Genomic DNA, 25003 nt, shown 5'->3' with positions numbered 1-25003 from the left:
CGACAACAACAACAAAAAAGAACTCGGAAGGATTCCGGTCGACTCTGCCCACTATTATAGCACACTTAAAGAAGCTCCTTCATGTAATCGCTCTGATTTCGTCTGGGGTATTTAATCGTCTGGGGTATTTAAAATGAAATCATGGCACGGTGCCGTCGATTTCGGGCTTGTCGACGAACTCGACGAAGCAGTTGACGGATCCCTCTGAGCACGGCGCCTGCTCCAACTCGATGACTTGGAGGACGTTGCTAGTCTTGAAGAGCACCGACGGCACGTACAGCGTCTTCTGCGGACCCATGGGCGTCCAGTAGCGACCAAGGTTGAAGCCGTTGAGAACGACTGCGCCCTATGTTGTCGAAGAAAGAACAAAAGTAAAGAAATGAAATCTTGCTTATTTATAAACACGCAGTTTCATGCTAAACACTACTGTGAACACTAAGTTTGAAAGTGTCTAGGTATAATGTGAATTCATAATTATACTTGGTACACTAGGGCCTGAAACAATGCTGGAAGCCGGGATTATTACACAAGCTCTTGACGTGTCGTGAGGCCAAGATGTCATGAGCAGCGAATTCTAGCACTTGAATGAAAATAACTTGGGCTTTGAGGCATGGTTCACTATGAAACAATGTAGAAAACCTTGAATGACATAACTTGTGCTTTGAGGCATGGCTGGCTATGAAGCGATGTAGAAAAACTGAGCACCTTCATTCAGTGTGAGGAAATACTGCCCATAGTCCTGGATCTTTAATTCCACCTACATATATTTGCTTTCATATGAAGATGGCTACGCCTGTCCTTCTTGGAGCTCTTCTTCTAAACGTAAATTAAGTTGTAAAATATAGATGCAGTAATCCTGCTTTCTGTGGGGGCACCATAGTCTTCCGCAATGCACACAGTTCAAGGAGAGTCGTTTCATTTCGCACCGCGCCAGAAATCTGGGTTCACCCAGCAGACATGTTTAGGGGGCAGTGTGGTACGCCACACTTGACACAGCTACCGAACCTTAACGTTCAAAAGCACTTCCGGAAAAAACGAGAAAGGAAGTAAGAAAACAAGAAAGAAAACTACGAAAAAAAAAACCCGGAGAAATCTGGGTGATATCAGTTTCCAATGCCGCGTCCAATATAAGCCCTGCTTAGGTACTTTGCAGGAAATATCCTTCTTCATAAATATACAAGGTTCCTTCAGCTAGCCGAGCTCCAATCTCAAGCTGCACCTGTAGCTTCAGCGAGAGCGGGAAATGTTTCCTGATGGACTGAAGGCGCCTCAAGAGGGAACGGAAGAGGCGGTGCGCCAACTAGGGATTCATTTCATTTCAGTCTGTTTTACTGCTTTTCATTTCATTATTTCTCTAAAACTTTCTTTTTATTGGGTGTTACGTAATGTGTAACGTGAATAAAAATACGTTGCGCATATTTCCGATGGGCTCTGCTGACTGCTATAAGGAGTGACCTTGGCTCAAGAAACACTCCCATTATGCTACTTGAATACAGTTTCTCTGCTCCATAACTTCACACCGCGCAGAGACAGACAAGTAGAATGCGCTTGTTCTTTCCGAGTCATACTCATCTTCCTTGTCGCTGTGTTGTTTGTATCAAGATAAACATTTGCCCAAATCTGAGGTCTAGGGGACACTAAAGACAAAATGAAGGTACCCCGCTTAGCTGGAATACCACATTCCAATGACTAAAACGCGTCTTTCACAGAAAACAGACCTTCTGTAAGCAAGAAAAGGTTAAAAAGTGAAATGTAGATGTCGCTACCTCCGCCATTTCTCTCAAGCAAACTGGGGTGCGCTGACAACACTTCTTTTTTTTTTAAATACGTGCGGATCCCTCAGGCTGAGAAACCCCTTTCGTTTCCATATGACGATCGCAGAGTCCACGTTTCGATCTTTAGGTCGAGTTTAAATCGAGTGGCGCAAAATGTTGAACCCAGTTTACCTGGCAGCTTCGGCAAAAGAGGCATCATTTTGGTGCTGTATAAACAGGAACATAGGAATATGGGATCGACTTAGTCGTCCGTAGTGTCTAGTTAATAAAAGCCTGCGCTCACAATCTGCCACTGGAATAACCTTGCTCATAGAAGAGCAGAAAAAGTTATACCGAAAAGAACCGAACTGCGAATGGAATTCATCATTAGGCCGCTATCTCCTGATGTTTTTTTTAGTGTAGATTGCAACTTCAGTACGTGGCTGTTTCTTGAATTTTGCTATTATCGAGATGAGGCCGCTAGGCGAGAGATGGCAGCCCGCGAACTTGTGCTGAACGCCATGACCGCCGGACGACTGCGATGGGTTCTAACCTTCTTCCAGTGGTCAAGCCTGATGAAGGTGTCCAGGGCTGGGCTCTGCCGAAGCGGGAACCTCGCCTCGTAGACTGCCAGTCCTGGCGCGGAGGCGCCGCGTTCGGAGGTCTTTTTCCTCGTGGGAGAAGCGGGACGTACAGATCCGCCCGAGTGGTCTCTTTCATCGATTCGAGTCATGTTCCAGTGGGTGAGCTTCTTTCCATTCAGGGTCACGTCTGAGACGATACCCTGGAATGGTACGAAAGGCATGCTTTCACTTGCGGTGCTCCAGGACATGATGGTGTAGGTGAAGTGCAGATAAGCAGATATCTAGTCTGCCTTTTCCACTATGACAAGAAGACTCGCGATGTAAAAGGGCGTGGCTTAGCCCGTGAGGTCGCGAGGCGGCCGAGGAGGGTGCGTCGAGCGTGGCCAATGCCCCCTAGGGGGCGTAGACTGCCAGCCCTGGCGCGGAGGCGCCTCATTTAGAGGTTCTTTTCATCGCCAATGCCCCTCCACTAGGGTCCATTGGTGTGGCAGACGCAAAAGATGACACGCATGGGGAACAATGGACATACTCGCCATGCAAGGCGAGCGCACGCTTCTGCTGTGTCGATAACAATATGGTCGTCGGTCGACGCCTTCAGTAAAACCTCGGCACCGCAACGCACTGCAGTTTATGCACGACGTTTATTGTGCACAAGCAAACTGAACACAAAATTTACCCAGATACCTGTAAATGGACGCGAGTATTGTGTCGTGAGCCGTTTTACTTTTCATATCGCCTGTAGTTGCTAGACCCCTTTAATGCTGATGGCGACATCCGTATTAAGTGAGGACGTTACATGTCAAGTTCCCATGACCACTAGCCGTTAATTATTATTTGTCGAAATTAACCGTCAAAAGTACATAACCCTGTGACCAACTTACACAACATAGCCTCCTTTATAGGTGGCTTTGAACTCCTACGTGTTACGTTACCTGAGCGAGCCTTCAGGTTTACCTGTATTATTTCGAACCTTGATAGTACACAAAGAGGAGATGTTCCCCTCCGCAGCTGTGCGAGAGTAACGGATGAGTCGCAGTCACTCGCTTACTGGCCGCACCTTGTGACTGGCTCGGCTGTCATAACAATTCACCTGCAACGTCAATTTCACGCTCATTTTCATCACACAGTCGTTCAGTTAAATATTTGCTAAGCACGGGCAAAATCACTTCTGGGAAATAAAAAAAAAGAACCGGGAGTGCCCCTGGTACTCCCGTTTGCTTTCATTTTCCTTAGCACAGCGTAGCGTTGGAGACTAGCTTTTTGTGCGATTAGGTGTCATCTCCCCGTGCCCCATAATGAGCCCTCTTTGCCTTAATTGACCCGGCATGAAAGTCAGTAACCAGTGAAAATAGAGGAGGGGAAGTTGCAAGTCTCCGAACGTTCGTCTCACCTGCAGTGCCAAGGGCTTCGTTGTTACACAACGAAGCTGCTCGACTGCGCGATAGGCGCGCAGCTCGTACAAAGACCGGTAAAGCTGATGATCGTATCATTAATTCTGGCAGTAGGTCAGCTCACCTTTGGGTCGGTTAAATTTCCGTAGGTGACCCTGCCTTGGCTTTCCACCAGAACCGTGAGCCTTTGGCCTTTCGTCACAGGGATCATAATATCATAGACCTTGTCCGTGCGTGATATAATGCCTTGGTAAACCTGCGAGCCAAGAGATATCGAAGACATGTCCGTGCAGTAAAAACAGTTTGTTAAAAATGCCGGGCAGGCCATGCATTCAATGTGCAAGGTATCTGTTGTGCTAAGATTGGTATTTTTCTTGATGGTGCATTCTTTCGTGGGGCAAGAGGGGCATTTCTTTGTAGGTGGAGCGATTTTAGTGACAGATGCCACGAACAGTAATGAGACCAGTGTGAGTTGGATGGCCATGAAATGCGTTTGCAGACTCTGTGAATAAGAATGATGAAGCGATAATGGTGGCTCTAGACAAATGCAGTAAGTCTGTAATAACATGAATACTTAAGGTTTAATCAGTGAAGTTCTGTGCACCAAACTAGACTGCCGCTTGACCTGGAAAGTCATGACGAGATTTGTAATTTTGAGGGCGGTTTATGCACCCGCAAAGCTTAGAGTACTAGACCTGTTATGGCCCGCAGTACTTTAAGAAAGTTTATAAAGCTGCACTTGACAAGCACATTGCATGTAATGAACTAGAGGTAACCTAAAATACCTAAATGCCGGTACTGCTTCCGTCAAGAAACGAGAGAAAGTGACACAAAAATTCTTATTGCGGACAACTCATGTGCGCCAAAGGCGGATTTTCCTTTAAATATTTATGGAAATGCTAACTGAAAATAAAGCCAGCTTCGACTGAGCGACTGAATATTATTATTCTCTATATTGGTTGTTCAATTCTAAGACCAAGATACTATTAACACTTCAAGTTGATTCAGTGCCGCGAGGTGAGGAACAAGAGAGTTGCGTGTTTTAACAATGTTTGCTGTTTTCTTGCCGAGATCATAAATTTTCAAACTATAATTATGTCACGAAAAAGTGCTAAGCTTCTGGTGGGGCACGTGTCTGCATGAAAGCACGATAGCGGACACTCCCCGCGGTCATGCACTGCATAAATGCTTATTGAGCTATGAAAAAAAAAAACGCTTCGTCTTGGAGATGACAGTTTTCTTACATAAATAGCTTGCATAAGGTTTCCGCCGTGACACAATATAATGTAATTCTTTATTAGTCCATTCAATGATTTCATGACGGCTTTCATTTATTTTATTTATTTCCAAAAACCCCTAAACTCCCCCGAACTCTCCAAATAGTAAAATGCAGGAACTGAAATATGGATCCGTTCTTGCGCTCATGCTACAGTATCTAGAATATAATGGCTGGCGTGCAGACCAAGAGCGCCGAGGTTGCACCGGCACCAATGGCTGCCAGCGGCTGCCACATAGGGGCGCCGCCGACGCGGTCGCGGATTTGCTTTATTCCTTTATTTTTAGCGTAGCCCATATTAACGTGCATGCTAACTCACAACATATGCATCATAGCAGACAAACTGCGGTTTCTTCAATGACGTCACACTGTAACGCATACTGTGAAGGCGCATTGATGCAAAGCTTTTTCGTCCTTTACAAGGTCACTTTACCATGCACATTTTTGCTATGCGACAATTAGATGAGGAATCAGCGTCACGATATGCACGCATCAAACTTATGGCGCTCACCAGACGAAATACATGCACCAAACAAAGTATGCACTCTTGCACACTGCAACGGTGCTAAACGAGATCGTCTGCTGGTGGCGCACACAGCGCCCTCAATTGGCGGCTACTGGCAGTCAATGTAATCTCTGATTCCCTCCTTCTCATGGCGAGCTGCCGGTGTTCGGCACACTAAACAGTAGAATTCAGGCACTGTACTGATGCGCTCACGTCGTCCACGTAGACGTATCCTCGGTCTCGGAGCCCAGGCACTCTGAGCACAGCCGGATCCCTGGGCAAGAACGACACCCACGTGTCGTACAGGACCAGGGCTTGACTCTGTGAACGAGGTTGGGTCACGCTTTTAGTGGTAGACATTGTGCTGTGTCAGGGGTTTAAGTAGAAATTAATTAAAGGACACAATTTCCTCACGCAGCTATTAAAAAACTTTAAAAAGTGTACTTTTTAATTTTACAAGGCATGGAACTCCGGTACAAGGTCTGGACATTACCTGCTTCTCGTTTGGCACATCTTTAATAAAAATGTGCAGCTATCCACATCATATAAAATAAATTAACGGAGCACCAAAACATTTTGATATGAGATGCAGTTGACCATAAACACGGGTGCTATAGATACAGCAGCTATGTTGGTACTCTCGAAAAAAGGATTCAAGATAACATTTCCCCACCCGTAGGACCAGCGTCATGCCGCTGGAATTCGATACCATGAATGATTTCAATGGAGTGGTCTTCAGAACTTTTGACAGCTACCTTGACCTCTTCGTTAAAGCTGGACACGTGATTCCTTCCATATACATGGTTAGTACGGGAGAGCATCGCACTTATGCTTCAGTAGCGAGCGATGAAAGACCACAACTGCAGAGCTATACGCTCCTCTAAATGCGGAGCTGAAGTGTACGTAAAAATGGCCAAATTTAGTGACGCAGTAGCGCGGTAGATTTTCGGTGAGCACCTACTTTTTCCAGGTAACTAACATGCCTACACGCGGCGAATGTATTATACGAAAGTGAAAACACATCTGTCCGTCTTGTCAATCAAGGCTTAACGGCAGTCCAGTATTCGTCGTATGATACATGCAGTGAGCAACTGACTTTGGAGACACTCGCAGGCGCACGTTTCTCCGCTGTTATATTGAAGTGCATACTCCCCGAATAATTAATTGCGGGGAGAGGGGGGGAGTAATAGTTAATGAGAGGTAAGGCGGAGAGGTCGGCCTGCGAAAACATGATCCTGGGCTGCTACTCTACACGGGGAAAAGAGGAAGAGAAGGAAATGGAGATGAGTACAGATGGGTGGTGCTGATGTGATAATGCAATGAGATGTCCACACAAAAACTGGCTGACGCTAGTCTCCGCGGAGATTCTATTGTACAGCACTCGCGGCACAGGTCTTGAATACACACAGATGCACATCATAGACATAAATTAATGGGGAGATTGTGTGCGTATCTTACCTGGTTAATTTTCTCAAATGACAGAGGTTTCTCCGAATGTGTGGTGACGTGGGCGTAGATGCCCCGAATGTCGGTCACGTTGTACAACTAGAACAAAATGAGGGTACAGGGAAATGGGTATTAGTTTAGTTAGTTTTACTACTGCTTGAGAAAGATAGCCACTGCATAGGAGAGATTTATTTTATAACGAGTTTTCGCCAGTTTCGTTGTTTCGCAACTCAGCAATGATTACTGCCGCATTTGACGCTGGAATGGATAGCAAGAGAGCATACCTGTCGTCGGCTGCAGTATTAATGGCAGAGCTGCCTAATCGCGATCAGGATAAAAATGATCTAAGAGAATACCCGCTACAGGTGCGGTCCCCACTCGCGGGCAACATTTGCTGTAAGGTGAAGGATAGCTGGAAAAGTGCTTTGAGGACATTTTTTTCTGAAATGTCCCATTTCTATTGCTGCGACTTCTCAAGTGTCATATATTTAACAATACTCACGAATGAAAAAGCCCGCTCGGGAGTTACTGGTCTTCAACTTGAGATTAAGTTAAAGTGCTTGTAGTGGTGAATACAATACTGTTTATTCATTATTACCTGTCATTCTCTCTTGTAGAAGCGTGGTTTGTTGGCGTGTGTTCCATAAACAAAACTGTAGCTCAGCTCTTGTGCAGTTCGTGTGCGTTACTTTGTCTTTCGTCTTCTGCTACGCTACAGTTTTGTCCTTTTGTAGAATGCGCGTGGCGTCACTAGTAAGTGGCGACGTTCGGACCACTCAGTGTGGCAGGTTGCAGTGACTTCATGCGTGACGCCACAGCATGTTGACCAATCAGCGTGATACACTGTTAAGCCAACAACGCCAAGGCCACAGAATTGGGTAAAAAAAAGTGCTTTTATCGTTGCGTGTGTATGAGCGGTGTGCGCGCCGTCAGTGCGCATGAGAAGATCGCCCTGGGGGCGACAGATGGTGCCACGTGCTGACCAGCGCCAAGCACGCCTGCCGCGTCGCGTCGGTACCACGGTGTCGGGACCAATCAGCGCGTTCGCACTGGCGGGGCGCGATACACTGTAGTGGTGCGCGCTGCGCTGCAGGTCTCTAATAGCTGTCGCTGTAAAAGAGCAGCGTGAGGTTGCTTCGCTTTCATGAATCAAATGCAGCGCGGTCTACTTTTCTGCGCCTCCTTATCGTACGATGGCAACGACATGCTGTTTTTAAGTTACACAGAAATGCAGCTGCCTTAAATGGCCACGCATTGCCACTGCGCAATGTTATTTTAGAGCTCCTTTATTGCGAACTCACCTTTTCTAGCTTGATCGTCCCCAGCGCCATCTTCTTCTTGGGCATCGGCACAGGAACTGGCGGCATAGCGATGTACTGCGCATGTGAAGGTGGTGACATGCTTGTATCAGCGCATTTTCGGCGTACTTCTTTTGAAGCTGATGTTGCGGGAGGTGCTCAGATACTCGCCGAAGCAAAGCACAGCAGACATCAACAAAGCTTGGAAAAACCGGAACCCTAAGCCTCATTTCCAGACCACTTCGAGACGAGCCTAACACCGGTCTTGTGGAGTAAAGTGAGGAACAGAGGCGTTCTTCCTGTTTCGCATATTGTATCGTCTTTGCACGCTCATGGTGCAAGATTTGCGAGACCACAATAACATGACGTGAGGGGCCAACGCTGTTACTATTCATCATAAGTTCTTGACTAGGATGGAGCATTTCCTAATCTTGTCAGAAGTTGCATGCCTGTCACGAAAATTGCTTTTCATCATTTTAAACAAGCCGTGCCTTTCTGAGACGTTGTGATCGTCTTTGGCATCATATTACATCCGAGGCAATAGCTCAATACCAAGGCAAAACACGTAGTTCATAATAGAGTTTGAGCTTGTACCGATGCCTCACTTTCACAAATTTATCCCCCTGTCCACCTACCCCCATTTTTTTAAAAGGCAAGAACAAAAAGAAATGAAGTAGTTCATTTCTGTGGTCACTAAAAGGATTATTTTTTAGTTTGAATGCTTAGAATTTCATTTATGGGGTGCTTCAGGAACTGCGACTGTGAGGCAGACAAAGAATAGGTTTTTATTTATGGAGTGCTTCAGGAACTGCAACTGTGAGGCAGACAGTAGGATGAGTGTTGAGGGATGCAAGAGAAGTGCTTTACCCTACTTTCCCTTGCCACCTAGCGCGCCACCGGGCTTTTGGAGACGGCTGAAATATCGCCGTATCTTTTACACGGACGAGCCTGGCAGCAACATGGTACGTATGTAGTGTTTTCCTCCCGGTTACCCGGCCTTTACCAGTGGGCCAAGAAAGCGGATGGTGAAACGCGCGCAGCAGATGGGTACAACTTGTTTGGGGTACAACTACATTCTCTAATCTACAAAAAATTTATGTCATGCAGAAGCGATACCTACGTCATGTGTACAACGCTGGTTATCATGCAACAACTGCAGGTTTTTTTCATAGAGCGCATGTCATTACGGCTCATAAACTATATCTCTACCGTCTGAGTACTAGATTTAAATATGAAGTAAGATATAACATACATAACCTTGGTACTCTGGCATATTTAGAAAAGAATGAACAATATTATGCTACAAGACATGGAGAATGTTGGAAAATCGTTGCACCCCGTTTGAACTCTGGCATGGAACGCCTATGTTATTCTTTACCATCACTGTTAAACCATTATCTGTCTAATAACTTTGATTTATTTATTTGCTCCACTGCTAAGCTTCGCTCTATGTTTACTGAGGATGAATAACTGATTTTACTTATCCCGGGATTTCATTTTTCGGACCACTCTGTTTTGCTTCTGTTCTGCACTGATCAAGCGTTTTCATTTTCTTTTGTTTGACTGTGTGAATTGATTGCTGTTGACCAAACGCTGCTCATTAAGTGGGGCGACGGACTCGTCAAGCCGCCTATTGACGGCTTTTTTCCGTCGTCCTCCATCTGTGTACTGCACATGGTGGAAATAAAGTCTTCTTCTTCTTCTTCTGATGTCGGGGCCGACAAAAGTTTTTTAAATTCCTTTTTGTTTTACTTAATAAATAACCACATACTATTATTACTATTTTCTCTGTAGCCGTGGCCTGGACGGAGTCCTGTCGCCCGCCTGGCCAGCTTTGCCGCTAAGTGTGGCTGGGGGCTATTTGGCACGACATTCTATAAACATAAAAACTGCGCAAAGGACAGGACACGGAAAATAACCACTTTTCTGTGTCCGATCCATTGAGCAGTTTTTATGTTTATGGGCTGGTGCTCTACAGTCGTGAAGGCCTCATCTGGCTGGTTCTCCATTGTCAGCGACCTATGCCAGTGGCGACGTGCGCTGTGCCATCGACGTGCGACCCTTGTGTTGTTGACGTGCTGCGCGCCAACCTCCGTCGTGCTGTGTCGCGCAGTCTAACCCTTTGGGTGGCCTGCGACCCGCTATCGCTCTTAGCTGCGCCATCACGTTTGTGTAGTCCTTGCTTTGAACTCAAGGCTCCACGGGTCCGCTTAAGGGTGCTGCAAAAATAATGCATGTTGTACTGAGGTTTGGGGATTAGTATAGTGTTTTTTTAATACAGAATACTGTGTGATGAACGCCTGTGCTCTTATTTGACTGCGCCTTCCTACGAGGCGAGAGCGCAGGCGCGCTGTGAACGCTGGCTACTCCTTGAGCTGGCTGTAGCTCTAGTTACGTGGGCGAAGCGCTCCTAAAGCTCTCTAGCATCCCACAAAGTCTGAACATTCGTTTGTAGGAGTCGAGGTCATCTATTGCAGTGCTACTGGTATGATTTTCATTATGCGCATAATATCTTTACCTTGGAGATCACATTTCGGATTGCGATGAACTTGCCCGTGGGGTCGCCGGCTTCCGTCATGGGTGCATCGTAGTCATAACTTGTTATAATTGGTTGGAATTCGGGATCATCATCATGGGCTGCGCTCATAGAAAATGTCGAAAAAATAAGAACTGGTTAGAACAACCAGCACTGATTTCACGCAGAGGAGAAACTGGGAGGAGGCGCTCAAGTTGGCGGAATAACAGCAGGGAACTCGTCATCACGTCATCCAAATACATATGGTCAATATGATCAGCCAGCTTACGTACGCTGCAGAACTAATTCATTTCCCATTTATATCCGTTATTCTTGTACTGCGCCAGCTTCAGCCGCCCTGCCCAAAATTTAGTGCTACTCACTACGCTCTATTGTGTTTATCTAATGCAATTAATCACTGTCCTCAATAATGACATTTGTCTTTAGGGCATAATAAATAAAAATAAATAGATGAATAACAGAACTTTGAATCTAATCATCCTCTGTACTCCCTGTCACTATACGTGAATATTGCCTAGCTCTCGCTGATTTCCAAATGCATTACGTTCAGGAGGGGGTATGACTTCCACTTATTGACTTTCATTGCTAATAACTGTACTAATGAACAGGTCGGACTGGCATTGCAAGCAGTGTAGAGGCTTATTATCAACTTACCGCCTGTCTTATAGCCGAAAGATGTTCCTCCGTGAAACATGTACCTGAAAATCAATCAATCAATCAATCAATCAATCAATCAATCAATCAATCAATCAATCAATCAATCAATCAATCAATCAATCAATCAATCAATCAATCAATCAATCAATCAATCAATCAATCAATCAATCAATCAAAATTGCTTGGACACCCACAAAATGACAGAGGCGTTCATGCCGAGCATTTCGTCCAGATGGTGCACGATTTCGTCCGTGTCGGTCGTCGAGTGTCTCTGCGCCCAGTGGTCGAACCAGCCTGTGTAGAATTCCGTGTTCACTAGCGGCCCGCGCTCCTGATACCGGCGCAAGGTCGCGAACGCTTCCTCGACGCATTGGCCTGGGAAATTTGGAAAGCAAGTGTGATGAAAGAAATCACTTGGGGCCACTGAAGTACCGATCATGTTAAACACTCGACACGCTCGCTATTAGGGGTTTCAGCCTACGCCCAGCAGACGTCACTCAATCGTCTCCTCACAGTTTGAACTCCATGGCAGGACAAACGGCTTACGTGCTGTGCGCATTACATGTCGTGACAAAGTCTATTTGCAACTATAAAAATCTTCCAAGGGTAACTGAAAAAGGATTGCATTAACTGCCTTTTGTTATCCAATCCACGTTTTTCTGTCTACTGACGTTAGATGCAAAGGGTGATATCCATACTTAGGGCGAACACGTGAATGTGTGGCCGCGCTCTTAGGAGCGCCAGTGCATCCGTTGAGGCCGCGCATCAAAGCGAAGCTGCAGACGACGTGAATCACCCCACACAGTTCTCTTTGCAGGGGCGCCACTTTGCTTGGATGCGCAGCTGGTGCGGCCATGTCGAATGCAATGGAGCTCTGACGGGCGCGGCCACACACTAACGCATCTATCCTGTGAGTGGACCATCTTGTACATTTCATTTGCATTTATATATGTTGGCTTATTGTGTTTCGACTCATTAAACGCGTTTTTGGTGGCCATTTGAGGGCTGTGTACATACATTGCTTGTACGCTGATTTCTTGCGGAATATCGGCAAGCTGCTGTTCATAGCTTGGGAGAGCCTGGAGAGTGCAGTTCAACGCATCTAGACAGATACGCTGCCTTACAATTTTCACTACCTCACGGCACGTTGTTCTTGCTTTTTCGTCACCGGCTTGGCTTGCCAATGCACGAAAGCGAGAGCTCGTTTTATTCTCGTAGACTAGTAAGGTCGGAGTGGAAAGCAATAGATGCTTCATTGTGCCGCACTGCTAGGCTTACGAGTTCCATTACTTCAGTTCCCCTCTCATACTGTTGAGCGCTGCTTAAGCTTTCTTCATGTTAATTTTTAAATTTAACATTGCGCTTTGCCTTTTTAGGGCCTCAATAATTCTCAATAATTCATCACCTGAGTTACCTAGCAGGACAATGTCATCAGCAAATAGGTAGCTGCTGAGCTCACTATTAACGGTTACTGCAGCTAATCTCCATCCAATCGTATGAGTACATTTAAGTGGACATGGATTGAGTAGCAACGGGTACGTTGCTTTTCTTTATCCTGCATTCTTTAACATTTCGCTACTTCAGCTTTGAAGTATAGCATTGGTCCCTGTGAATATATAATCGCCGTAACATTAACCGCAAGTTCAGACCGCAAGCAGACCACATGTCTCAGTGGCGCCTAAGAGAGAGCGTTCTGAACGCAGAACCTGTTTTAAATTACACCGTTTGGACCTTTCAGGAATACGAATCTGCATGCTTCCACGGCCGCGGGAAAAAAAAAAAAATCTATCTCATTTTAACCACTGCACAGTAAGATTTCGAAGGGAGTGAAAGTGGAGACAACAGTGTTTATCGATTTTACTCACAATTTTTTCAGCATAAAGCGAATTTAAAAAAATGTTTCCGCGTGCTCTGCGGAAGTTACGAGGGCGTTATCTTTGTGCTTTTCTTCGGCGTTGTTACCTGTGTCAAAATCAACGGTTGCGAAGACATCGTCGACTTTGCCGCACCTCAGATGCTCGTCAGAGGGTCCGTCAGTGGTGTAGAGAATTACATCGTTGCCCAGATGACTGCGCACGAGATCCCTCAGCCACGTTGTGTATACGGAGTCGCATTTATCGTAGCTTCCGTATTTTCGCTTGAAGCTGCCATATTCGTTCTCGATCTGCAGGAAGTAGCAGACGAGATCATACACCTGTTACACGCCACTGTATTTTTACAGTTCTAGCCTTTAACATCCTAGTAGACTTGGACGAACCAAGCTCGTCATAAGCCTGCTGCCATTTCTGACTTATGGCGAGTTCAGATTGTCGTGTGTTCTGCGGCACTCTGCGTCTGGCTTAATGCGAGGTCCAGAGCAAGCATTTTCTTGGTTTGCCGACAGATGGCAGCTCGGGTCCTAGATGACGATTTTGGTACCATTTTTGAAAAAAAAAAAAATGTGTCAGTTGGGGGTTATTTGGACGTTTGGCCGCGTAAGGTTGTTTTCTAGCCATAGTGTATTTCTTAAGCCAGCATCTTGTGGGCGCATGGTATGTGGATCGTGATCGCGTCGTCACTCACTCGCTTGATCCTGTGGCGAGGAAGATGGGTTGCCTACAGCGGTACTTTGAAGAACTTTGCAACATCGCCGTGAACGCGAGTGCGAACGTAACCTGCGTGAAGATCCGGAGTTGCGAACCGATGAATCAATGTGAGACCCTAACGTGTTAGCTGGCGATGAGACAACGGCGCATAGATCAGGAAGTGCTCTCCCACGAAGCCCCCTTATAAAAAATGGTCTATAGACAGTCTATAGACTTCTAACTGATTGCCTTCCTATAGATATTCTTTTTTGTCTATTCATATTCTATAGACAAAAATCTATTAAAAGTGTATGACCATAAATCTATAGATTGCCTATAGACAGTCTATAGACTTTATAGACAGACGTCTATGGGCAGTCTATAAATTGTCTAAAAAAAGTTTTGTAAGGGAAAGCCTCCGGACTCATGAGACAAGCGAAACGCGATGGTGCTACTAGGGCGTATTAGCTTCAGTTCAGTGTGAACCTGTTCGGCTCTGCGTGTTCGGTCCGCAGCAGACACTCGATGATGCAGTGGGCTTCGGGGTTAGCTGCACGCTGAACCACATTATTCATCCGGTACATCACAGGGAGGCAGGGTTATATCCGTGCCACACGTAACAAATTTAACGCCAACTAGTGCTTACCGCCTTACGTTTTAATGGTATTCGCGAGGCCCACACGCGCCGTTTTAATGGCATTAACTTTGTTGCCATTCGCAAACTTGCTGAGTTTGCCAAAACTCGTACGCCTAAGAAATTCGTACTCTCGTTACCATTTCACACGCAGAAAATCACAGGCAACATTGTTAGTACCAATTTCCTATCAAGTAGCAAATCCTAATCCATAACTTTCAGTCAGATGAGGCACCTCTATTGCATTTTCAATGTAAATCTCGCCATTTTTACCGCAATTTTGACATATTATCTCTGCTTATGTGCTGACACGAGATATTGTGGCAACTTTTCCGAGTTGTTAACTAAGAAAAGGAGAATGTTCCGCAAAATAATTTTAAAATTGCATTTGGGCATTGCTGACGAGATTTTATGTTCATGAGCACTGCTTGCATTCAGGTAAAATTTCTCACTGGCTTGCGGACGTTATTATCATCGTGACGTGTATTAAAACTGCACGGGTAGCACCGACTCCGAAAATAATGGCATTAACAAACTGAAGGCCTTAGGTATTTACTGTCCGTTCTTGTGCGCGTGTGACATGGGCATTAAGCTACCATGTAACTCTGAAATTAGCGCCATCTTTGATGGTCAGCTAGTAATATTTTCTTAGTCACGGTGCTAAGAATCCAGCCGAAAAAAATGTCAATATGCTCACCCACCTGAACAGCGACAATAGGCCCTCCGTTGGCGTAAAGGAGTGGTCGCAACAGGGGAAGGAGCTTGGAGAAGTACTTCTTCACGTACTCAAGATAGACTGACAGATGATGAAAAGGAAAAAGAAAGGAAAGCTGTCAGTCAGCATGCGAGTTGAATCGGTTCATGGGAATACGCATTACAATTATTTCTTACCTGGATCTCTACTCCTGAGTCCAATGGAAGCATTTTTTGACAGTAACCAGTAGGGAAACCCACCCTGCAAGGTTATAGCATTTGAGAAGAGACTACGCATATTATATCAATGGAAAAAAAAAATCACGTAAAACAAGCTTGTCGACTCACAAGCGCTAAACATCGCAGCCCATAAACACCAGTTTTAATTTTATCAAAAAAATAAAATAGCTACTTAATTATTTCACAATAGCTACTGCTCTCATCTCGATGCCGTCGCGTATAAATCTGTATCTGTGGCAAACGTCACCGCAGGCTGGGCGGCAGATATACACTAGCGTGACTCCACGTTTTCCATCTATTGCAGCTGTGGGACTGAAACTTATGTGAAAGACTGTGCGCGCGGATCCGCATGCTTGTACGTATCAGTTCGCAGCAACTAGTATGAACGCGGAAAAGAATTCCCGTCTCCCACAAGCACATAATAAAAGTTGCCTGCTCCGTTTCATCATCATCATCATCAGCCCGACTACGCCCACTGCAGGACAAAGGCCTCTCCTATGTCTCTTCAATTAACCCTGTCCTTCGCCAGTTGCGGCCACCGTATTCCCGCAAATTTCTTAATCTCATCCGCCCACCTAATTTTCTGCCGCCCCCTGCTACGTTTGCCTTCTCTTGGAATCCACTCCGTTGCCCTTAAGGACCAGCGGTTATCTTCCCTTCGCATTGCATGCCGTGCCCAAGCCCCCTTCTTCCTCTTGATTTCAACTAGGATATCATTAACGCGCGTTTGTTCTCTCGCTCTGATTATTCTCGGCAAAATCTGGAGTGCACTGCGTTTCCCCGTGATGTCCAGTGCGTGCGCTCACAATTCTGGATATAGCCTTGGCTATCGATAAAATATCAAAACTACGCAAAAATAGAGGAATGGTGCCCGGCGCTACCATACCTGCGGTGTAGACGTGCTCGTGACAAAGGCCCACCCAGTAAGCAGTACTCCCACCGCCAATCACCCCCTACACTTAATTCCTGCTTTCACTATAATTTTAGCCTGATAACGAAGTCTCGTCCACGCACCAGATCCCTTTCGGCGCAGATGTAGGGGCCAGGTCTGAGGAAGACCAGGAATCCGTGCTTCTGGGCCAGTCTCAAAAAGTGGACGATGTCCTGCTGTCCTTTGAAGAAAAACTTGCCCTGTTCTGGCTCGTGGCTGCTCCATTCGACGTAGCTGCATTTTGAGAGATGCACATGGTCACCGCGCAGAGATGATCTCCATCATTGTCTTCACATTTTGAGCTCCTTTAGAAAACCTGTTCACTTTGAAACACAGCTTAGATGCCGAATGCAGAGGCAGTGCTCTTGGCCTATGTGACCGCTCTCATCGTGCGCAGTTGTGAGTAGAAAAGATTAGCTCATGTGATCGATCGCTAGTTGCGAAATAATCTCCGCTCGTGGGCTCGATCCGGTTCACGAAAGCTCCAATAACGAAAATGACTGGCCGTACTCAATCCTCAATATTGCAGGAGCTCAGCGCGCAATGTCATCGCGAGCAAATAATTCTCCTCTTTTTTTTTTCTTCCGCACAGCCGGGCGTCGATCACTGTGCTAATCATTTTTACTCCCGACTCTACAGTAGACCTGTTTGAGAGCCGTGCTTCGAACCGTCTCCTTTTGTTATAAAGTTGGTTTCATTGTCGATGTATTATTATCCAAAGACAATGCAGGGATGCATAAACGGTTGGTGGATGCCACGCCAGCTGACGCCATCTATGGTGTTCGCTCTACACTCGGCTGCGTTTGAGTTGCTGCTCGAAATTGTGAAGATGGCGCCATCTTTCTCGCCCTCAGGAATGAGTGTTTTTGTCTCGGTAGTGTATAGCTCACAACAGAGAGGGCGGTACCCGCCCGGTGTAGATAAAGCGTATGAGCGACCAGGCAGACCATAACTTATAGTGACCATAACTCCCCAAAATTTTCGGCTTTACCGAAGAATCTCATTGGCATTCGAAACCTTTGTAACTGTATGAGCCGATTTCTTGTAACGTTACAAATGTGTTTATAGCGTGACGGTGATTTCCGGACATGAACACTTGGGATAACATTTATTAAACGCCTCCTGCTTTAAAAGTTTATAATCGTACAATTAATAATTTGAGCTTGGAACCCACACCGCCAAACTTTGCCGTAGCGAATTATTCGGACACGGTGCGCACGTTCTTCAGGACGCAACGAAGTGTCAGTGCACGGACGTTTATGAATTCCACACCATGCCTTGAACATTTATTGCCCCAGTCTCGCGAATTCACGGCATATCGTTTGCACGCCGAGTACTCATTACTATCCGCAGTATTCACTGATTTCACACGGCCGCCATTTTGTTGTCTGAAGCACTGCGAAAGGCAACCGGCATTTCTAAAGATTTTGTTGCCTTCCGCTCCGACCTGCAGTGCTGAAGCTATGCACTGGACTACAAAATGGCCATGCGACGTCACATGAATGCCCAGGTTTTTTGAGATTAGCAACTAGCGCCATCTGTTGGCCGCAAGTAGTGAACACCGAGTAACCCATGGGGGTTATCTTTAATTTGTCATTTTTAGGTACAAGAGATTTTGTCGAGATTCTGCGTGAAAATGGGGATTATCACGACCAACTCTTCTAACTGGCTGCAAAACCTGACCTACAAAATGCTTCCTGCGCTCGCTCCGACTGGTTTTGACTGCCATAGAAATTCAATATAATGTACGCAACATTCGAAATTCCCGGGATGGTGTTAAGCGTTTAGCGCCGGACGGCACGTGGGGAGCCGATAAAACAAAAACCGTCTGCCTAGATTTTCTGGGCGTCTGTAATGTTTGATGTCAGTGTGGTCTCAAAAACCAGCGCTTTCCATGAAACCATTTATGGGCAAACTATGTGAAGAAAAAGGGGGAGAGAATGTGCTACTTGCAGCCAGCGTCCAATAATTCCACGTCTCGTTTTCTGACAAATGTTGCAAAGGAAAACAGGAACACATTTGTTGGACAGAAACTGTTCGGTGTCTCTGGATCTTCGAATTGGTTCGACGCCTTCGATTCGGAGTATAGGTGTACAAATTGGACAAAATGCGAATTCTTACTACTTGTTATCATCGATATCTCAAATTTCTTTCCAATTGGTTGCGAATGGTGGTGCAAATTGCGAATGGTTTCTTCGCAATATTAATTAGTTCTGGCTTGTTTTTTATTGACTGATTATCTGTAACATGACAATTAGTCCTATATTTCATGATATGCCACTAATGACAGTGTCCCTCCTCCTCTTGTGATGTCCTCGTAATGATTGCCTTTTGGTGTATTCTGAATAATACTGAGAACAAACGAACGGAACACTGCTTCCGGTTGACTTTTTACACGGAAGGAAAAGAGTGCAACCGATTTTTAGCAAGAAGGCAGAAGGAAAAGAGTGACAGGTATTCGTGCCAATGAGCGACAGAGTTCATTATACGCAGCAACTAGCGGCTGCTCGTACCACGTGATCGGAACACCTGAATGCATAGAGTAGACTCACGTCTGTATCGCATTGAGACCGGCGGCTCTCATGGTTGCCAGCCTGTCGTCCCACTGCTGTCTGAGAGTCCTGAAGTAGTCGATAGACCCGCCCACGATTTGTATCGGCTTGCCATCCTTCAGGAACCGGTTTTCCTTGTAGTCGATAACGAAGGACTTCGACTTTTGGATCCAGCAGAAATAGAAAAAAAGGAAAAATTGTGAGACCATGGAGATCAGGGTCAAATTCACAAGGCACTACTTAAAACTAATGCAGTTGTATTCTCCTAATGGACCTTTTCGGTTCCTTCTGCTTATAAGTTTTCCTTTCCTTCAGCTTTCAAAACAGCTCACCGATATTGGTTATGAGATGCAGACTTACGTGTACTAAGGTGGACAAAGTAAAAATGTCTGTTCCTTCATTGATTTTAGAGATTTAGAGACGCGACACACAGATGATAGAAATTATTACTCCCCAAAGTCTTCCCGACTTGAATACAAACTGAAATTTCCAATGCATTCCGAAAAAAGTGGACATTATTTGCACTACAAAACTCACGCCGTTGTTTCTGTTTACACATGGCTGTATGCCTGCCTTTTCTTGACACAGCTAACCTTATCAAGGAACATCAGTGTTAACTTATGCATTCGTAGGTTTGTTAATAAGACACATAAACTTTAAAATTTAAGCTAATGCTTTCCGCAATAAATAGTTTTTCGTGTTCTTATAACGGTAAATAGTGTGTTTCAATACAAAATGTTGTGTGTATATTAAATTACAGCAAATATTGTGTCCATAATGCGACATGGAGGACAATGCTATCTAATTTTTGTTTTTAATAAAAGTCGATCCCATGGCTGTTTCTCGCTTTGTCGGTGTTTGTACGGCAGCTCAAGACACGGTTATTGCTGACAGAAAATTGCATTTAGAAATTTCCAGATCGTCTGTCCAAACTCATGACGTCTACACCGAAAGGAACTCCGTGATCACACTTTTGAAACGAATGACGATGCAGCCATTTAAGGGCGATCAATTGGGCTGATGCGGAGGAAATGCCGTAGAATTTTTCTTTCACTCGTTAATCTATTCCATTATGGTTCCACTGTCTTTCACTCACCAATCTGTAGCCGCCGCGGTGTTACGAACCTGTGGCCAATTTAACAACACATTATTTTCTTTTAGTATACCTTGTCGGATGGGCTTAAAAACAAACCTCTGAAGATTTTGAAGCTCATGAAATATAATCCACTTCCGTCTCTATTGCCGTAGGAGGCATGCGTCCTAGTTGCACACAGCGATGCGGGTAGAGCACAGTTACGTATTCCCTTTAGCGTTGGGGTGCCACGCCTGACTGTCTTTATCTTCCGGCCGTGCCGTACTTAACATTCAGACCAAATAGCATAACAAAATTAAAATTCTTCGAACTAGAAAACATTACAAGTACAATATCTGTTCATCCTGAATTCTTTTCACAGAGTATTATTTTGGCTCGCAAAAAGGGCCAAGAAGTCAAACACCACCTCAAAGGACTTGAGGCGGTGTCTTGGCCCTTTCTGCGAGACAAAATAATATAAATAAAAAATAAACAATTTTTCAAGCGTACTGCTTACTTGAGGGCCACACAGCGCATCAGGAGGATATTGAGAAGGAAACTTAAGAATCACTTTTCGCTTCTCAACATTTCGTCCTCTAAAAGTTCTTTTGTCTTCGTCCCCTCAACAATTCGACATGCGAGTGTATATAAGTTATCACTTTTTTCTCAGCCCTTCGAAGCTATGACAATTGAAGTCTAAAAAAAGTATAAAAAAGTCTGCAAGTTGACATCTGTAAGAGTACTTGTTCACGTTACGTGTTATCTTTGCATTGGAGACGCTGAGACGCAGCGGCACGCAACAAGAAGTTCACGCTGCACCAGTTATTGTCTATAATCTCGCCGTTTTTTGTGATTTTTAGCCACATCTCAGGTAGTGCATTAAGTCGCAAAAGTGCAGCTGCGCACGATATCGGCTCGCAAGCATAAAAAATATCTGTTCTCCTTCCCCCCCGATGTGTTTTTTTAGACAAATGCTTCCCATTGATAAATGTCAGCTTTGCTTTGGCCAAGATCCAAGCTCGAGGAATCATCGACTGACGTGGCAGGACACTGTGGGCTGGGAAAAAGTTGCCCATTATTCGTACTCACCCTTCGAGCGACCGTAAGTGGAGCCAGCAACGCCAACGCAAGAAGTATGGAGATCGGAAATAACTCCATCCCAGAGGAAAGCAAGCCACCGTGCGCTCCTTCAACAGTAGCGTAGAAAACAAGAAAGCAGCCGTCGGTCAGGCTGTCTTATCGATGCCCGGCTCTTCCCCTCACCCTACCAGCTGTTCTCTCCTCCTAACCTCTTTTCCCGCCTCGCTTATAGTGAGCTCCTCCTCTGATTCTCTTTGCAGAAGTCCATGGCCCATTCGTGGACCGGGTGACCTTTTGGAACGTTGCTAGGCATTGCAAGCTGTGGCGTAATCTGCTACAGTCGCGGGTTTCTGCCTTTGGAAAAGAACAGAGTTAAAAGATAAATTGCTTGCGCTTTTTTCAAGGCTGCACCTGCCGGTGGAAGAGTACCTGCCAAAGGCAGAGTGCGCACGTTGCAAAGCGTTATATATTGCGACGTCCTTCGTATGCATGCAACTGCCGCGAAGAACTTCAGATTCGAAGGTGGACTTGTTATCATGTTCTCCTGTGAGGATAAGATATCGGGTTGATTTAATACGGCCAGTTTGAAGGACACTATGTCTAAATGTATGTTTCAAAGTATGTTACTGGGCGAGTTGGTTAAGATTCCAACTGCGTTGCTTCGTGTCCTCCTTGTCCTCGTCGCTTGTCTGCCAGCGCTGTTCTTCTCAGTATGTTTCAAAACAATGTAAATCTTAGCGTGCATTTGCGCATTAAGTCCAACTTTTTTAGAGGGTACGAGGCAAACGCGACGTTTCCCTCGTACCTTCTAAAATGAAGTTAACGATTGCTTAACACAGGGCGTAACTGTGCGCTAAGATTTACATTGTTTTGAAACATACATCTAGCTATATTGCCCTTCAAACTGGGCATATAAAAAGAATAAGAAAAGTTATCTTCCCAGGAGAACATGATAACACAGTCCCCCTTTATATATGAAGTTCTTCGCAGTAGTTTGATGCGACAAGTAGATACAAGGTTCAACCTGACATGAAGCACTGATAACCTTCACTTACTTTTCTGTCCCTCCGTAGTGCTATTTTATGACCAAGAAACAATGCATGAATGAAAGATCCACACGTGCTGGTACAGGTGCCCTGGAAGCTCATTTTTGAGAAAGGCATGCTTGCAGGGCACCCTGAAAATATATTGCTTAACGATGACGATCAGTGGGAAGCACTTTCTTAGTTGTATGGCGATGATGCTCAAGAGCCTTAAGTTATTCGTTCAAGAAAGACAAGGTCTTGTTCGCAGGGCTTAGTCTGGTGCGCATAATTTTCCCTTTGCAATTTGAGGCCGCGCCATTTCATTTTAACATAGTACGCTCATACGCTTAAAAGAGACAACACCCAGGCAGCGGTCAAGCTCTCGTATAGTGGTGAAGTTACCGCAGAGTCTCGCCCGAGCGCCTTTAGTCAGCATTCTGTAGTTAATAAATTGAGCAAAGCCGGAAAGTGCTTTGAATTTAGCCATTGACGTACGGATTCCGATATCCGCCCGAACTAATTCAGCCGCCAGTGTAATATGCTCTCATGGTTCAGTAACGTGAGATGTAGAGTAGACTACGACTGCGTCATTTGAGACTTGGCGATTATTAATTTATGTTTGACACTGGAGCGTATTGAGAACCGCGGCACCCCAGTTGCGACGGATACTTACAGATTAAAGTCCACATTTCTTCCTTTGCACAAAGCCAGCATTTAGGTGTAACAACTGACGGTAAATTAAGCTTTAATTGCTTGTCCGTGTTTGGAAAAAAAATTATCACTGCATCTGACAGCGATATTTCGTATCCGAATGTCCTGACCACAACTGCATACAAGAAATAATTTGCCCTACTGCTGTGCTGCGAGCTTTCTTTTCTTTGTTTTGTCATTTAATGAAACAATCTCCCTCGCTGCATTATTGACTGCGAGCGCGGCTGGCTGGGCTAGTTGGTGATTCATGGCAGATAAAAAACTTTATCCTCCAGGAGGCGTTAGTGGCGCTTGAGTTCCTGATGTGTCGGGTGCGTCTCAAAGCGTGAAGAAAACTCAAACTCTGCAGGCAGGGAGAAAGGTGGATACAATGGAGGTGAACAGGCAAGCTCAAAGCAGAGGGCCGCCGCGGTGGCTCAGTGGCTATGGTGCTCGGCTGCTGGCCCGAAAGACGCGGGTTCGATCCCGGTCGCGGCGGCTGAATTTCTTTGGAGGAGAAATTCGAGGCCCGTGTACTGTGCGATGTCAGTGCACGTTAAAGAACCCCAGGTGGTCGAAATTTCCGGAGCCCTCCACTACGGCGTCTCTCATAGCCTTAGTGGCTTTGGGACGTTAAACCCCATAAACCAAACCAAACCAAACCAAAGCAGAGACGAGAATTGGAGAACGAATTTCCCGCGCAAGCGGTTAACTACACGTGGTTTTGTAAGAATGCGACAGATGGCATCACTGCCTCGCATAATAGTCCATGTGCTGGAGGTTTTGGAGACATTATTCATGATGTGATGTCATTACAAACGAAAGTAACTGCTGACGCAGCGAAGTGTCTTGATGTTTGCTCCACACACATCGAATTCGGCCATATTGTTGCTGGTGTCATGACATAGGATATCAGTGATCACATGCCAATCTTTTGCACAGTTGATGTCGCAACGAAAAAAAAAGAGAAGCACAGTACCTTACTCGTCCGCACGATGAAGGATGAAACATGAGAATATTTCCGTTCTTTTCGAGCAAGCAAACTTTGATTACATATATATATATAAAGAGCAAACCTACAACGGAACATCAAAGTCTTCGGGAACAATTTCTTGCTTGTTATAACGCTGATTATCCTCTGTGGCAAAGTAGTGCCAAGCACAGAAAATTAAGAAAACCTTAGGTAACCAAAAAATTGTGCGAAAGAACTAAAGATGGAAATAAGAAGCATCACGCTTTAACACGAAACCATGATTCTCGCTTTGCTTACTGAGTACAAGAAAATGAGGAAAAAATTGAATTTCGATCTAAAGAAAGCAAACTCAGATTTGTATCGGAGCAGGTTTCTTCAGATTGAATGAGAGCAGAGAAAAATATGAGCTCCGATTAACCACGTGCTTTTATGAGCCGAAAACAAACTGGTGATAGTGCAAAGGAAATTTTGATAAACGTCGAGAGTGGGGCTGGGCAATAACTGGGAAATAAAATGAACAGGCAATTCCTTAACAGCGGCCAGTATGCGGAGGAAGGAAGACGGCCAGATTGCTGCCATCAAGGAAGAAGTTTGCCGGGACCTGTTAAGGTTTTGCCGTCCACTCCTGCCGAAATTGAGACGATAATCGCAGGCCTAGAAAATGGCGCAGCTGCCCGAGACGACGAAATAAAAGCCTTGCCCCTGAAATACACCGCACCTGTAATGAACCCTTTACTCACGCATATTGTTAACGCGATATTTGAGTCTGGAGGATATCCTGATTAAATGAAGATTACGGAAATCACATCTGCATATAAACGTAGTGAAAGATTAGAAATGATTAACTGCACCTGATTTCTGTTCTGCCGTTTTTTAAAAATATATTCGACACAATTATTTAAACAGCAGCTGGTTTCCTTTTGTGAAAAAAAAAATCATATAATTACTCCTGCGCAATACGGCTTCCTAAGGAAACAATTTGAGGAAATCGCACTGACTCATTACAGAAAAGATTTTGCAAAATATTGTAAACAAACTTTTAAGCCTTGGTTTATTGTTGGTCCTAAGAAATATATTTGCAGCTGTACAGCGTAGTATCTTG

The 25003-nt window shown here is 45.2% G+C and overlaps 2 protein-coding genes across 2 annotated transcripts in view; one reads left to right on the top strand and one right to left on the bottom strand.

Moving 5' to 3' along the window:
- Positions 1–139: 139 nt before the first annotated feature.
- On the bottom strand, positions 140–21291 carry LOC149372395 (beta-galactosidase-like). Its single transcript, XM_089566854.1, has 16 exons — positions 21223–21291; positions 19062–19222; positions 16593–16743; positions 15537–15600; positions 15347–15441; positions 13410–13611; positions 12313–12321; positions 11642–11822; positions 11445–11488; positions 10773–10891; positions 8258–8332; positions 6969–7055; positions 5724–5831; positions 3854–3985; positions 2308–2538; positions 140–346 (listed from the first exon to the last, which is right to left on the bottom strand). Exons 1-16 carry the CDS (start codon positions 21289–21291, stop codon positions 140–142), a joined length of 1935 nt encoding a protein of 644 aa, XP_089422980.1.
- Positions 7818–25003, top strand: part of LOC149372393 (uncharacterized) — a 31411-nt gene continuing 14225 nt past the window's right edge. The window contains exons 1-3 of the mRNA XM_089566857.1: positions 7818–8531; positions 9144–9216; positions 12265–12357. The gene's annotated coding sequence lies outside the window, so the exon portion shown is untranslated. The remainder of the gene's footprint in view (positions 8532–9143; positions 9217–12264; positions 12358–25003) is intronic.

The sequence above is a fragment of the Amblyomma mixtum genome, chromosome 1 (assembly GCF_055824585.1).
Source record: "Amblyomma mixtum isolate Tamu chromosome 1, ASM5582458v1, whole genome shotgun sequence".
NCBI classification, from domain to species: domain Eukaryota; kingdom Metazoa; phylum Arthropoda; class Arachnida; order Ixodida; family Ixodidae; genus Amblyomma; species Amblyomma mixtum.
The sequence above is the reverse complement of the archived record's forward strand: the minus strand, read 5'-3'. Positions and strand labels throughout refer to the sequence as shown.